The sequence below is a fragment of the Patiria miniata genome, unplaced genomic scaffold, assembly GCF_015706575.1.
Source record: "Patiria miniata isolate m_02_andy unplaced genomic scaffold, ASM1570657v1 HiC_scaffold_1, whole genome shotgun sequence".
Classification (NCBI taxonomy): domain Eukaryota; kingdom Metazoa; phylum Echinodermata; class Asteroidea; order Valvatida; family Asterinidae; genus Patiria; species Patiria miniata.
In genome coordinates this window covers 17,459,340-17,474,351 of record NW_024037047.1, presented here as the reverse complement: position 1 = coordinate 17,474,351, position 15,012 = coordinate 17,459,340, and the positions used below count along the sequence as shown (strand labels likewise).

The 15,012-nt window shown below is 40.4% G+C and overlaps 1 protein-coding gene across 1 annotated transcript in view; it reads right to left on the bottom strand.

Annotated features, from left to right (window-relative positions):
- Window positions 1-14,455, bottom strand: part of LOC119723995 (homeodomain-interacting protein kinase 2-like) — a 43,432-nt gene extending 28,977 nt beyond the window's left edge. Inside the window, exons 1-3 of the mRNA XM_038194920.1 lie at window positions 14,067-14,455; window positions 4,471-5,455; window positions 1,076-1,199 (exon numbers count right to left, since the gene is read on the bottom strand). Of these exons, the coding sequence (XP_038050848.1) occupies window positions 1,076-1,199; window positions 4,471-5,453 (1,107 nt within the window). The 5' untranslated portion in view covers window positions 5,454-5,455; window positions 14,067-14,455. The remainder of the gene's footprint in view (window positions 1-1,075; window positions 1,200-4,470; window positions 5,456-14,066) is intronic.
- Between the last annotated feature and the right edge of the window lie 557 nt (window positions 14,456-15,012).

Sequence of the window (15,012 nt, the reverse complement as noted above, 5' to 3'; positions counted from 1 at the left end):
AATGAACTGTATGGTATTATTATTACGCCCTAACTACAGAATTGGGACCATCCCAACTATAGTGCTGCAGTTGGGTCGGCCCAAATGTAGTAAGGGCGCTCGTGGCAGGTTGCTCACGCCGCTCAGCTAAGACGTGCTAATTGTGGCCGTGGCGCCATGTATTTGTCATGCTGCAGGGCGGGCCGCGTTGTAGTATAGTATAAAGTGCTTTAAGATTGCTGATACGATGGTATACAAATATTGAATGCTTCGAGTGGTGTAGTAAAACTAGCCTCCCGAGGTGATCCATGGACATTCTATTTTCCCGAGGCGAAGCCGAGGGAAAATAGAATGCTCCATGGATCACCAAGGGAGGCTAGTTTTACTTCACCACGAGATAAAGCATTCAATATTTGTTTTATAACACTTCACCCACAGATTCTGCTTGGTTATAATATTTTAAATTATTTAAATCCGAACACAGTTAAAATTAACTTCAATTTCAATACAAAATTGGTGGAAAATGTATTTCTCTCTTCCAAACTACCCCTTCGCGAAAAGTTTGAACCCAAGTCTGCGGCGCGCTCTCTTTGGAACAAAACGCGCTGCGTGCAACGCGCACACCAGCATCCATTTGCACACAAATACCGCGCCGTGGAAATAGTACTTTGGTTGCTAATGGTATAGTACTTTGGTTGCTACGGGTATAGTACTTTTGGCCGTGCAAAGAAAGATAGCAAAAATAGAAAGTATCATGTGACTCGCTCTCGGCCAATCAAGACACAGAATCTGCGGGTGAGGTGTTATAAAAATCGCTATATTATAAGCATTACAATAAGCACTACAATTTATTCAGCAAGTTTCATTACTTATTTCACTTGTACACAGCAAATGAGTCATGGGGTTATAACTTGTTAGTGTTACCATAAATGAATATTCATGGTTGGCTGTTCATGAATATTCATGAATTGTTTACCTGGTCATATTCTGAGGCTCCTGGGTAGAGTGGCCAGCCAAGGAACAGTTGAACAACCACACAGCCCAATGACCCCATGTCAATTAGTTTACCATCAATGAATATTCATGAATTGTTTACCTGGTCATATTCTGAGGCTCCTGGGTAGAGTGGCCAGCCAAGGAACAGCTCAGCTACCACACAGCCCAATGACCACATGTCAATCGCCTCACAGAACGGTAAGCCAAGGATGATCTCAGGTGCTCTGAAAGAAGAGAATGGTAAGAGGTGTAAGGTTAGAGTAAATGAAGATACAAATGAGAAGAATGTTGCAACAAAAAGAGAGCACAGGGGGCAAGTTCGCGCAAGGACTATAGTTAACCATTGGTCTACTAACGCTTGCCCGAACTCTGTCTAGTCGACGATGGTTAACTACGCTAGTCGACTATTTGGAACCAGCCTACTGGGTTGGTTGCTTCGCTGGTAACATAGCCGCGCGCATTCATAACGTACAGCAGAGAGCCAGGATCCAGAAGTTTTGCGATGACATTTTGACCAGCGTTTGACTAGAGACGTTCGCACGTTGCTATCAGTGCGCAGGCGTAAGGTACGTCACAAATCAACCACTAGTCGACTAATGGTCCTTGCGCGAACTTGGCCAGAGATGTAGATCGTGGACGGGGGAAACAGATTTAACGAAACGGACAATTATCGCTTTTTGAATATCATCAAATAAGTGGACATCAATGCTTGAAATGCTCGTTCCCTTATTGACTTGCCAGGGTTGTAAAAAAAGACAACAAAGAAAGTAGCCTCTACAGGAACGAGACATTTTTGTGATTTCATCAAACCTGTCACAAAACGCAATGTTTGAGGTGTCTTGAACAATACTCAAGGTTTGTTGTGCAGTCTGGCCACCTAGAGGCTTAGACCTTGCCTGGGGTAAGATCAGCTCACAATAGCCAAGGGTACATTGCTCCTTTCATTGGAGTCCTGACAACAGGTCAACTAAGCTCAATTGTACAGTCCTGCTATGTGCAGGATTGTTCATTTCAAGACCATAAACAGTAAGCAGTCTAGTCATGATTCATGCACATAAAGTTGCTCTACATGAAGCACATTTTTATATCTTGAGTACGCAGCAACTTTGTGCAGCAGGCAAATGATATTCCACCTAGTCCTTGTTAAGCTCTCCGAGTGCTGCCCACTTTGTCAATATCAATGTAGATCATACTGCAACTTGCATCGTCAATGCCTGCATTATATACGGAGCTGGTTGGAAACCCTAGCCACTGTATTGAATTTAACAAAGCCACATGCAGACCGAGAGTAAACACTTCAATCACTTCAAGTTTTCACTTATAAGTTCGAAAATGCAGCACTTGTAACGTGAGCAGCTTTTTGAACATGACAGCATTGAGCAGTACTACCCACTTCGTTTTTTACTGTACTGAAATTCAATCCTCCTAACCTGCTACTTAGGAATTTAAAAGCATAATTCATTAAGGTTGTTGTATAAAAAGTCTAAAATTATCTGAATAATAGGCCTACAACTTTTGACTCTAAACTTGGTACACAAGGGTAATATTGTGTCCTTGTTAGGCCAAAAAAAAAAATAAGTCGGTCTCTGGCATCGATTTTAATCATGCGCGTCAATCTTTTTTTTTTTCAAAAATGTTCCGCAGTAGCTCCAACAGCGCCCTCTATTGCCGCACCTCCTCAATTTTTTTTTCACCAAAGAGCACCAAGGAATGGGAAATTGCACCAAGGCAAATGATCGAGAGCACCAAGGCAAATTATGGAGGACACCAATGTACATGAGGACACCAAAAAAAGCAAAATAGTACCCAACCTTGTCTGTACAATCCAAGCTTGAAGAAGAAGAAAAAAAAAAAAAAGCCGCGTCGCCGCGTCAATTCCGGAACTTTGGTCTGACCAGAGACCGAATATTTTTTTTTTTTTGGCCTTAGTTCAAAATAACTTTTCCAAGGGGCAGCGCAGCCAGCAGCCCAGCGAGTATAAACCTGCACGCACAGAGAACAATGGGAGCATGTTTATATCCTGACCTGCACTGCCCAGGTGACGCTAGACTGCTATCAATTACACTATGTCCTTCCTTGTGTCTTCCTAATCCCTAGGCAACTATTGTTATTGTCCCTGGTCTATCAACATTCTAATGTTAACCTGTTGATTGACCCCCCCCCCCCAAAAAAAAATCACAGCAAGATCAGGTTGTTTTCCTTCAAGGAAAACAAACATTGTTACATGCACTAATTGGCTCCAGACACATCCAAGGCTTTTTCATACTTCATTTTTTTTTTTATTGCAGCGTTACTTATTCATGGCGAGAAATTACTTTTGATAACAAGACTGCATGACGGCCCAAGAAAGTTGAGTCATAAAAGTTGCACATGGCAATTTCAAAACAGCTCCGGATCTGTGTTTAAATGTTTCCATTTTACCGCGGTGGAAAGTGTGTAACATACTGTACATAGTCAAGTACAAGAAACAAACTACTAAAACCCTTAAAGTTGTCACACAAAGGTGCATCATTCAACAGAGTTTTGGGGGATTCCATGTAGGGCTGTGCATTTACGGGTAGAACGGGTACTTGGGTAGCCATTACAAAAACCCAACACCAAAATTCAAATCTCGGAAGTTGCTGTTCAGATTGTTTTTAAAGGTCCGTACGATACTACAACTACATGTAAACTTGCGTCAAGATACAAATGCATACAGTGAGCTTTCTAGCTTTAAAGCTATAGTCCATCATTTGCAGCCATCCGAAAAAGTAACTGGCGTATTATTGTTGAAAAACATACTTGGTTGAAAGATACTAAGTGGACTAAACTCCCTGTGAAATTAATCTTCCTGGCAAGCTATCATTTTGAAGTAATCAACGACAGAAGGCCTTTCCAACGGTGCGTCTTAAGACACACCGTAGGAAAATTTAAATTAGTAGTTCGTTTTGTTATTCGGCGCAGCGCCCGCAAGCATTGGCACGACGCACAGGCGCGCGCGGTTGCTATAATTCGTGGTATCAGTGCGTGACATCGCGTGTAGCTGCAATTCAAAACAATTCAAAACATGATTCAGCAACTTTTGACTTGAAATTGAGATCCTAGAATGCTGTTTTTCTCGGAATATACAGCTGAAGCTGTGCTGAAACTTCATCAGGTTAGTTGTTCAGTATCCTTCATTAGATTTTGAACACTTTTGTTGCTTCAAACGAACAAAATGCACAAATTACAAATGATGGACTATATATCTTTAAGGTGTAAACTGCAACTTTCGCGAGCGTCATAAACGTGAAATATGTTTTGTTTTCCCATGTGGCCTGGTTTTCATTTTGAAGATTCTCCACAAATGACATTCAAAACCTTTAAAAGTCAATAAGTAAATTTGTAAAGTTGGTTACGGGTACTCGGTTCCATAATCTGGAACCGGTTCCTGACAACAATGGTCGGGTACTCGGGTACCCGGTTCCGACGCACAGCCCTAATTCCATGGAATATCTAATAGACTGTTTGACTTACCTGTAATAGCGACTTTGGAGATAGGTTGAACACACAGCCTTAGAGACATGACTCGCTGAACCAAAGTCAATCACTTTGACTCTATACGGCTGCCGCGCTGGATCCAACAACATAATATTCTCTGGTTTCAAGTCAGCATGGATAAGGCCAAGCGTCTTGAGCTTCAACAGAGCCACCAAGACTTGCTGAAGTACCGGTCGAATGTGCTTCAAAGGCAACGGTCGAAACTTGCTCTGCTTCAAGAAGTCGTACAGGTTCTGCTCCAACAGTTCAAACACCAGACACGTGTGATTCTTATGCTGAAAGCATTCGTACGCACGGACAAAGTTAAACTCATCAGCACTCTCAGCACTCAATCGAGATAAAATGCTGACCTCGATCTGGCCTTGCCTTGCATACGATGGGTGGTTCTTGAGGATCTTGATGGCCACTATCTCATTAGTGCCGCGCTTCCAACACTTGACAACTTGTCCAAATGTTCCCCTGCCCAGAAACTCTAAGACTTCATAGCGATTCGTCAAGGAGCACAGCACCTCATGTTGGACTAGTTGATAATCCCCCTCCCCGCCCGATGTACTCTTGGATGTTGTTTTCTTCACATTGTTGTTGTTCTTGCTTGTACTTAGATGCTGTTGTCTGGTTTGTTTCTGCTCGTGGCGATTGTCCAACTGCTCATCACTTTTACGTTTCATGCCGCACTTCTGGTAGGTGTCCAGCAGCTTGATGGTAGAGGCTCTGATGACGTTCTGCGACCGACCAGTGGTGTGGTTCTTGTTGTTGACTAGCGAGTAGGTGACTCCACTAGGAATGAGGGTTGGGTTGAGGAGAACGGTACACAGATTGCTGGTCGTCTGCCCTGTGATTGGATTGGTGATGACTACATTATTGTTGTTCAGGTTATTGGCGTTTTGGGGGTGACACTTCTTGATTGAGTAGAATGCGCTGATCTGGGAACCAAACTGGGAAGTTTCATGCGATGTCATACCTGGAGAGAGAACACATACAATGAATCAGTTAATAACAATGAAACCACTGCTGACAATGCAACAAAGACTACATGATGTCAACATCTGGGGAAGTAGTGAGGCACAGATCACCGATTATGATCATCGATTATCATGATTATGCAGCCATCTAACATGACTCGATACATGTATTTGTTTACAATGCAAAACTATCAGATGTGAAACCAAGACCAACTTAAAAAGTAACACTTACAGAATAAAAGCCCAAGTAACTAAATGCTTTGTACACGATAGACACACATACACACATACATATGTGTAAATCATTACAAAGCATATATTTGTTTACAATGCAAAACTATCAGATGTGAAACCAAGACCAACTTAAAAAGTAACACTTACAGAATAAAAGCCCAAGTAACTAAATGCTTTGTACATGTACATGATAGACACACATACACAAATCTGTTGAAACCATTACAAAGCATTATATCCAATAATCTGAACTACTATGAACATAAACGTTGCAGTTTCTAAATTACAGAATGATTGTTCATTATGATACATGTACCAGTAAAGGGAAGATACAACATTTGCAAACATCACAAAACAAAATGATCAAATAATCAAAAAACACCTCACTAGATTGTTAGGGAATGACAGTGTAAAGCATCTTGTAAAATTGTGACTCCTGGTGTGCTGTCATTTTCATGAAAAACAATTTTTTTTTTTCCAACGCTGGTCAGCCGACCAGCGTTGGAGAAAACTGTCTTTTTTTCAAAAATTGCTCCTAATTTTTCATAATTAGTTATTCCGCGTTTTCTTTGCAATTGTTTACACACCTGTGAAGGGGTACAAGCCTTCTAGACTGATTTTCTGACATTACAATTTCCCAAAGTCATGATTGCTCCGTTTCATCTAAAGTGGGTCAGGGAACCAGACCACAAGAATACGATTGGTTTTCATGGTTTTTCCAAGCATCTACAAGCCCAAAACATGAAAAAAGTCATTTCAACATTATTTGCTATAACATATTAATCCTCCAGATCCATCTATTTCCAAAAATTGCAGCAAAAGCAAATGTTGTACATTCCCTTTAATTAATCACACAGATCTGACTGATATGTTCGTATTATATTATGATATATTTTTTAAGCCAATGATTTCACTTTCACACATCCCTTGAATGCAACATTGGCTGGTGAGGAAACTGTAGTTACTGACTCACTGCAGCAATGCATCCTGGGAATGGTTGCATCTAGGACCGTGTAATAAACTCATGAATGTTGTCTTGATCATGATGCAAGCTCAAAATGCAGCACATTCAGCGATCAGAACAAACACTCATGGGATTTTACACAAATATTTTCCTTTTCCATACCAAACATTCTACATATATACACGTACAAGAAATGCATTCATTTTTGTAACAATTACATACTTTTTGTACGATGATCAATCATATCAGCACTACTGATGCAAAACCTAATGTTTTGAATTTGTGCCAAACATGCAAATTATTTTCCTTGAAAGTGCATTCAACACTTAGTGTTGAGTGCAATGCAATTTCCAGAACACATAACACTAGAAATGCTTACTGCGGTCATAACCAAGAATTGGTTCGGTGGTTTCTCTTTGGTTAATTGTTTTGGGGATTTGAGTACTACATGATCATGCGTATTTCTAACCCAGTTAAAATTGCTGAAGAAATTCACCGACAAGAAACTACCGAACCAATTCTTGGTTATGACCGCCAAAACGCACCCTAGATTGAATTCTTTTTATATTAAACTGGCATGGGAGACTAAGGTTTTAACGGAATAAATTAATTTAATCACACGTACAAAATGTAGCAGCTGGCACAGGGAATTTTTCACAAACTGTACATTGAGTCTCCTGTACATATCGTTTTTGCTGTCAATGCAAAAAATCGTGCAGGATTGGTATGCGTGTTTGTAAATATTGACATCAAGATCTACATGTATTCATGAACCTATGCAGGCCATGGCAACAAGCTGCCATTGCCGCTATATGTAAACACAGAGGAAGTCATGATCCTCAGCGATATATCGCCTGATGTCATCAGATCATACAAGCTACGTACGTACTGGTATGTACAATGTACACGTAAGTATCTGAATATAATAGCCATTACGTATGCACACTGCTCTGACAATTGTTCGGTGGGTGTTCCCATTTTGACCTGCATTGAGAACCAACAAAAGCACAATGCAGGAATATAGGCCTAAAACTGCACAATTAAAGGGAATGTACATCATTGGCTTTTGCTGTAATTTTCAGAAATGAACTATTTGAGGGGTTGGTATAATAGATCAAGTACTGTTTAACTGACATTTGTGAAGTTTTGTGGTCGAAAATGCTGGAAAACCAAGAAAAACAACAGTGTTCAAGCAGTCTGGTTCCCTGACTCCACTTAAGATGAAATAGATCAATATTTATAGATGCCGGAAAATTGTAAGGTGAGGGAACCAGTCTAGCCTGCCTGCACCCGTTCATGAACATGTAACCAATAGCAAACACAATTTGGACTGAAAAATGGTAAATTTGGAGCAGTATATAAAATAGTTAGGTTTTTCCAACGGTGGTCCGCCGACCACCGTTGGAAATTTATACAAAAATACCATTTTCTTGAAAATGACTTCACACAAGGTGCCATAATTTTACAGGATGCTTTAGACTGTCATTAACCAACATCCTAGTAAGGTATTTCGTAAAAACTTGGTAGTTTTATTTGTTGATGTTTGCAAATGTTGTATATTCCCTTTAACCACTAGAGGAATCTTTACCATTCTAAAATGAACAGTATCAGTGGTTTGAATGATTCATTCAAAATCATCATTTCAACTATAAACTCACTCGCTGGCCGACAAACTGAGCAGTCAAAATCAATTGACTGTTTTTAATAGTTAAGAATTCCCTTGTTAATTCGATATAGCCATGCTGTGACTGGAGGTGATTGATATGCCAGCTGTACCTACCAGTTACCTCTTTTGTCTGTTGATGGAGTTTGACTAGTCACAGTGTTTACATGAATGTGATCTGACTGTTTTTAACTAATCTGTACAAAAATGCATGGCATGGAAAGTGGAAGAATTTTGACTGTCTTTGACTGATCAAGCCACAAAAATGATTGTAAATTTGGAACTAGGTTTGTAATTTATTACAATGCTTTCTAATAGGTAAATGTCTCTTTTCAGGATGGGAGCTGTTACCCTAAATAGTGCACAGTATGCGTTCACACATTGGAAAGTAAGGAAGCACTTAAAATGACTAACAAGAAGGAAAGTTTGCTTTTTATATCAACAACTACTTCATCAGATGCCTTCACACCACAATATGCAAAACAAACGTGAAATACATGTAGTTAATCTATTCGATTTAAGCAAACTTTAAGCCCTGTGTGTAAAAATGGACCATCACAAATTGTTGGTTTAACCCTAACAACCCTGAGCCCATCAGCGGGTTTTGCTTGATTTTGGCAGGGTTGGTACCGAACACTGGCCAGTTGGTGTTGGACTTTGATTGACTGGGTACCAAAGGCCCAGGGAGACTCTGTTGAATTTTGTGAGGTTCGGGGCAGAAGGGCATGAGATTTGTGAACACGTTGGAGTTTGAGGGAGTTCACTGGCATTTCTTCGTGGGTATGCTCACCCACGGTCCTCAGCACAGTTTGTGGTCAAATGTGCATGTACATGTACATTGGAGTTTGGGGGAGTTCACAGGCATTTCTTCGTGGGTACGCACACCCACGGTCCCCACTATACTTCTGTTCAAATATATTGCTTTATTTTGTTAGGTTTGGTACCATCCCTATCCATCACTTGACAATGCATAGGCCCATCCATACCAAGTCAATCAAACTCCAACAGTTGGAGTTTGGCAGGTTTAGTACTGTTCCCCGTACAAGGCCTGTTGGAGTTTGGCAGTTTTGGTACCAGTGCTTACAGACCTGTATGCAGCTGTTGAAATTTGTTAGGTTTGGTATACTTTCTAGTGCAAGAGCCTAGGGGGTTAGGGTTAAAGGGTGATGTCATGTTAACCAGTTCGCGCCGGGATTATTTTGACATGGACCGGACCCAGTCGATGCCAGACGGGTTCAGGCCGTCTTCTGCGGGTAGCACACCCTGATATTTCTGGCCTCGCTCGCTAGTACAAGGGTGGCTGACAGATATTTCCAGCCTCGCTCGTTGCGTGTTTATCCGTCATCCATTCCGAATACCGCAAAACCTTTGCATGTATGTCATCTGACGAGAAATGGTTAATAACCCTAACCCACCTCACTCCTCCAAAATCCTCCTGGCGGTTTTGGAGGATTCTAGAGGATTGAGGATGAATGGTGATTGAATCAAATGAGGATTTTGGAGGATTGAGGATGAATGGTGATTGAAGCACATGAGGATTTTGGAGGATTGAGGATGAATGGTGATTGAAGCACAAGAGGATTTTGGAGGATTGAGGATGAATGCATTTTGAGGCAGGACTGTCTGATGATTTTGAAGGATTTGGCATTGGTTATCCTTCATTTAAACACGAGTGCAAAGTTTTGGGATGAGGAGGATTTTGGAGGATTGAGGATGAATGCATTTTGAGGCAGGACTGTCTGACAATTTTGAAAAATTTAGGCGGAGTTGCAAAATTTTGGAGGATTTTGGAGGATTGAGGATGGTTGTAAGCAACAAGGGCCTAGGGGGTTCGGGTTAATATCTTTCACCCCCCCCCCCCCCAAAGTGGTAGTACTAATTAAAAGTTTGTTCATTTGTTTGGTGAAACAAGAAATACTATTCAACATTACCTACTCTGAGTAGGCCTACTCTCACCCTTCAACTTGCCCACTAGTACCCCCAGGGCTGCGGGTCTGTTTACTAGCTGTAGACAGCCCCTGAATACTCATGAGCTATGAATTCACTTTGAAGCTATGTAATCTGGTACACCACTCAATAGTCTGGCTACAAGCTACAGACACTCGGTCTAGCAACGGCCAGAGCCACACACATGTTTAGAATACAATGCCACAAGACCTGACCAGCTTACAAGCAGCAATCTCACTTTATAGTCCTGTTTATATTGAGGCATGTGAAATCATCACAGTCATACATGATGTCAGATACTATCATCAAACATCAAAGGATATTTACAGTGGAAACTTAATTTGTGTACATTAATTTAATCAACAGGATTTTTGCTGAAGGGCCAATGTCAAAAATTGAAACTTCTCCGGAATCAGACAAAATACAGACTTGCTACCCTCGCTGAATCTATGTATTAATTCATTTTACATATTTTGCTTCAACTGATATGATTTCTGTGTATAGTTTAATCTGTTTATAATATTCAGTTTTTTAATCTATCAAAGTGCAGTCTATTTTGTTTGTTTAAATAAATATCTTAAATATATCGTCATTATTTTGTTTCATTTTAGATATTTAGATTTAATTGTACATGTTTGATTACTGTGTAAAGTTTAACTTACATGAAATTAGGAGTAATTATTTGAGTGTAATTTACTAATCAAGTTCGATTTCTAAGTGGAATTAATTTGTATTGTTTTCTGGTGATTATTATTGAGCAGTAGTTGCTAACTAGTTAGGTTTTTTCAACGGTGGTCGGCCGACCACCGTTGGAAATGTATACAAAAATATCATTTTCTTGAAAATGACTTCACACCAGGTGCCATAATTTTACAGGATGCTTTAGACTGTCATTTACCAACATCCTAGTAAGGTATTTCGGAAAAACTCGGTAGTTTTATTTTTTGATTGTCTGCAAATGTTGTAAAGTCCCTTAAAGTTTTTGAGTGTAGCAATTTATAAGAAATGTAATGAGCTGCAGCAGTGCACTTTACATCGGAACACAGTGCTTGTTTGTACCCTCTTGTTTACTATTCATCCAATTGTTGCGATCATTACAGGTGTGAGATTGGGAGAAAATGAAATATCCACGAAATAATCCATAGAGGATTTGAGGGTCGCCGAAGGCCCAGAGCAACGAAGGGTCTATGGAATATGCTTGTACAACTTTGCCTAAAGGCACCCCTAAAACCAATTCCTTTTGTTCTACATGTATATACCGGTACATGTACCTTGATAGGTAAAAACAGGCTTACAGAAAAACCTCTGCAATTCCAAAGGGATTCTTTTAAAAAATCCTGAAATCACAAACTCCCTTCAAAAAGTCTTGAAATCGGGGAAAATCCTGACAAAATATCCACAAATCAGGAAAAAAATCCTGACAAGAAAATCCTGAAATCAGGATAAATCCTGACAAATCTCACCCCTGTCATTAACATTGACCCTCCATAATTACACCACTTCCTCTGAGGTCAACCGTGGAGCTTCTCTGCCACCATGGCCACAGGCTACAGAATCCTTCCTCAACCCTATCATGTATTTTTCCACTGACCTGCTTTTTATATGCTTACCATTATTTTTCAGAGGAAATACATGTACATTGACTCAAGTCAACAATAACCACAGCTCAAGGTTATACGAAGTTCACTCAACACCCTGTGTACAAACCCTATGAGATTGGACTGAAAAATTCGAAGTGTTTTCTAAGAAAATGCTTGTATTTTCTCACTGCTCAAATGGACTTTGATGACATGAAATTGCTATCTGGGGGCTTGTTAGTCAATACAGAGGAAAATTAGTGAACTTCGTTTAAATGGAAATCTTTCCCAGGATTTTGTCAGTGTGGTTTGATGAACAGAGAACATGAGGGGAGCCGAGGACACTAATGTTGGAGAGGGATTAGGGACGAGTGGAGGCCGGGGACCAAGTCCCCAGATGATGTAGAATAGGCTGCGCCCTCGCACCGCAGTGTGAACGATGGTATGAACTATCTTTCTACCTTCGTTCTGTGGTGAACTGTTTTCGTAAGAAAGCACCCTTTAATATTATGCTGTAATGGAGTACCGAAGTGTGATGTCTTTGTTCTGGTTCATGCACTGGTATATAGCGCATTGATATCAATGCACACTTAAGTTATGCGCGTGAACAAGAGTACACAGGGAAAACTTTTATATTGATGTCCCCTTGCACAGAATAGAGTAGCCTACTAATTTGTTTTTGTAATTTACATTCGTTGAGTATTTGTTGGTCAATTATGCTCCTTGTCAGAGTGTAATCGTGCAGGAAAAATTTTAAAACATTTCCTTTTTAGGCCTGATCATGTCTCCATCATATCAACGAACATAAGTTGCGAAATGTGGATGCCGATTAGCTGGAGTTACCCAGCCCTGAGTTTTATCATATGGGTTGTCTATAAGGGCTGGAGCGTATTTTTCTCATAAGTAGTAGTATATTCAAAAAAAATTTGGAAAATGTTCAATTTTGTCCCCGTTACACACTAATTGCAACTGCAACTCACCCCAAACTTGCCTGGAATAACCATTACACAGGTCATTGAAGTAAAAAACGATCCACGATGAAGATTCAGCCTACAATTGCAGTGAAAACAGGAGGAATAACCGCTAACTTGACAACCTTTCAGGCATGGCCAGGACTGCTATGGAATTTTGCACACAAAAAAATTGTGTACAATGAATGGCGGCGGTCGATTACCACCACGTACAGCTCGCTGGTACTACGCGTTTTTGCGGTCGGTGTGACGTGACGCGGAAGCGTAATACCCGATGACTGTTTCATGCATTAAGAAGAGGTTCACTCGCATCACAGTGCGGTACTGGAACGGCAACCGTCGAGTTGGCCGGCTATCGTGCATTCATAGTGCAGTGGTATTTACTCGACGGTTGCCGTTCCAGTACCGCACTGTGATGCGAGTGAACCTCTTCTTAATGCATGAAACAGTCATCGGGTATTACGCTTCCGCGTCACGTCACACCGACCGCAAAAACGCGTAGTACCAGCGAGCTGTACGTGGTGGTAATCGACCGCCGCCATTCATTGTACACAATTTTTTTGTGTGCAAAATTCCATAGCAGTCCTGGCCATGCCTGAAAGGTTGTCAAGTTAGCGGTTATTCCTCCTGTTTTCACTGCAATTGTAGGCTGAATCTTCATCGTGGATCGTTTTTTACTTCAATGACCTGTGTAATGGTTATTCCAGGCAAGTTTGGGGTGAGTTGCAGTTGCAATTAGTGTGTAACGGGGACAAAATTGAACATTTTCCAAATTTTTTTTGAATATACTACTACTTATGAGAAAAATACGCTCCAGCCCTTATAGACAACCCATATGATAAAACTCAGGGCTGGGTAACTCCAGCTAGATGCCGATGGAGTGATGGTGCAACATTGTGAAAATGGCTTAAAACACATGGAAAATCAACTTTACTTTGTCGTCATTTTATAGTATTTTAAATTGAACAAATGACATGATTTATAAGTTAGAACATGTAGTCCTACCCACTGGGCACAATGATGGCATGTTATTGTTAGTGTTACATAAATGGTACAGTCATACTTTTAGTCAGTGATGAACAAAATGTAGTCTGCTGTTTGATCATAGTTTGCGTCCTTTCTCTTTTTGATCACTAGAGCAAGGAACAGAAAGAAATAAAGAAATTAAGCACACAATCGAAATTACAAATTGTGTTGTCAACAACCCAAATGACTTCATATTCTTTAAGACATAATCATTTTTGATCCAGATACCTTTTATTTGAAACAGTTTTGGAGGGTTTCGGCTGCGTTTTCATCGCCAAATCGTTGAGGTCTTCAACTCGGCTATCACGAGGCTCAGGAATTCTGCCACCAGACAATGAAATCTCCAAACGTAAAACGTGTCGTGTCCTTTCCAAATGGCGTCGTTTATCTCTCGATTTCCTTTATTTCGACAATCAAATCCACCAGATTTTGCCCCGATGTGGTGGTACAATCTCTAAATAGTTCTCCAGGCGTGGATTGGAGGGGGAGGATGCGCATTTCGGGGCAGTTTTGGATGTTTTTTCTCCCCATGTCGCGCCATTTCTTCAACGTTTCTCTTTCATCATGTCTCGTCGTATCGCGTAATAGTCGTATGTAAATTCACTGGAAATGCAACATCGCCACAGCACATCAGCTGCGCAATGACGTCATGGAAACCACCATTCTACTCAATAGGGAGGTTTGCCTTTTTTTGCGAGCAATATTATTAACCATGCGTACATGTACATGTATATTATGCGTTTATTCAATGCTCGTTATTGTTTACTGAGTGAAACAATGAATAAATAATTAAAATATCTAATGATAGTGCAATTTGAAAAAAAATCAACCTAAGCTTAGTATTCAGTCACTCAGCACGGTTTTTTTTATAATCCCTCTCGTTTGTAGCAAAAACAATATCATAGGTCCTGTTTTGATTTCCATTTTGTCAAGTTTTCAATCCCATCATTATGATAATTTTTTGTTTTCCTGCAAATAAAAAGGGATACTAAATATCAATCTCCTTTCTTGTTTGTTTGTGCCAAAATTTGGACCCTGCAAATCCGGTATCTTGTGTAGTCCATGATGTGAGTTTGAATCGATTATACTCGGGCTCCACTCGTCTCAGTCTTTCAGGCAAAAACTCCAGGCTCACCTCTACCCAGGTGTTCATAAAATCTGTTCTACCGTGCTA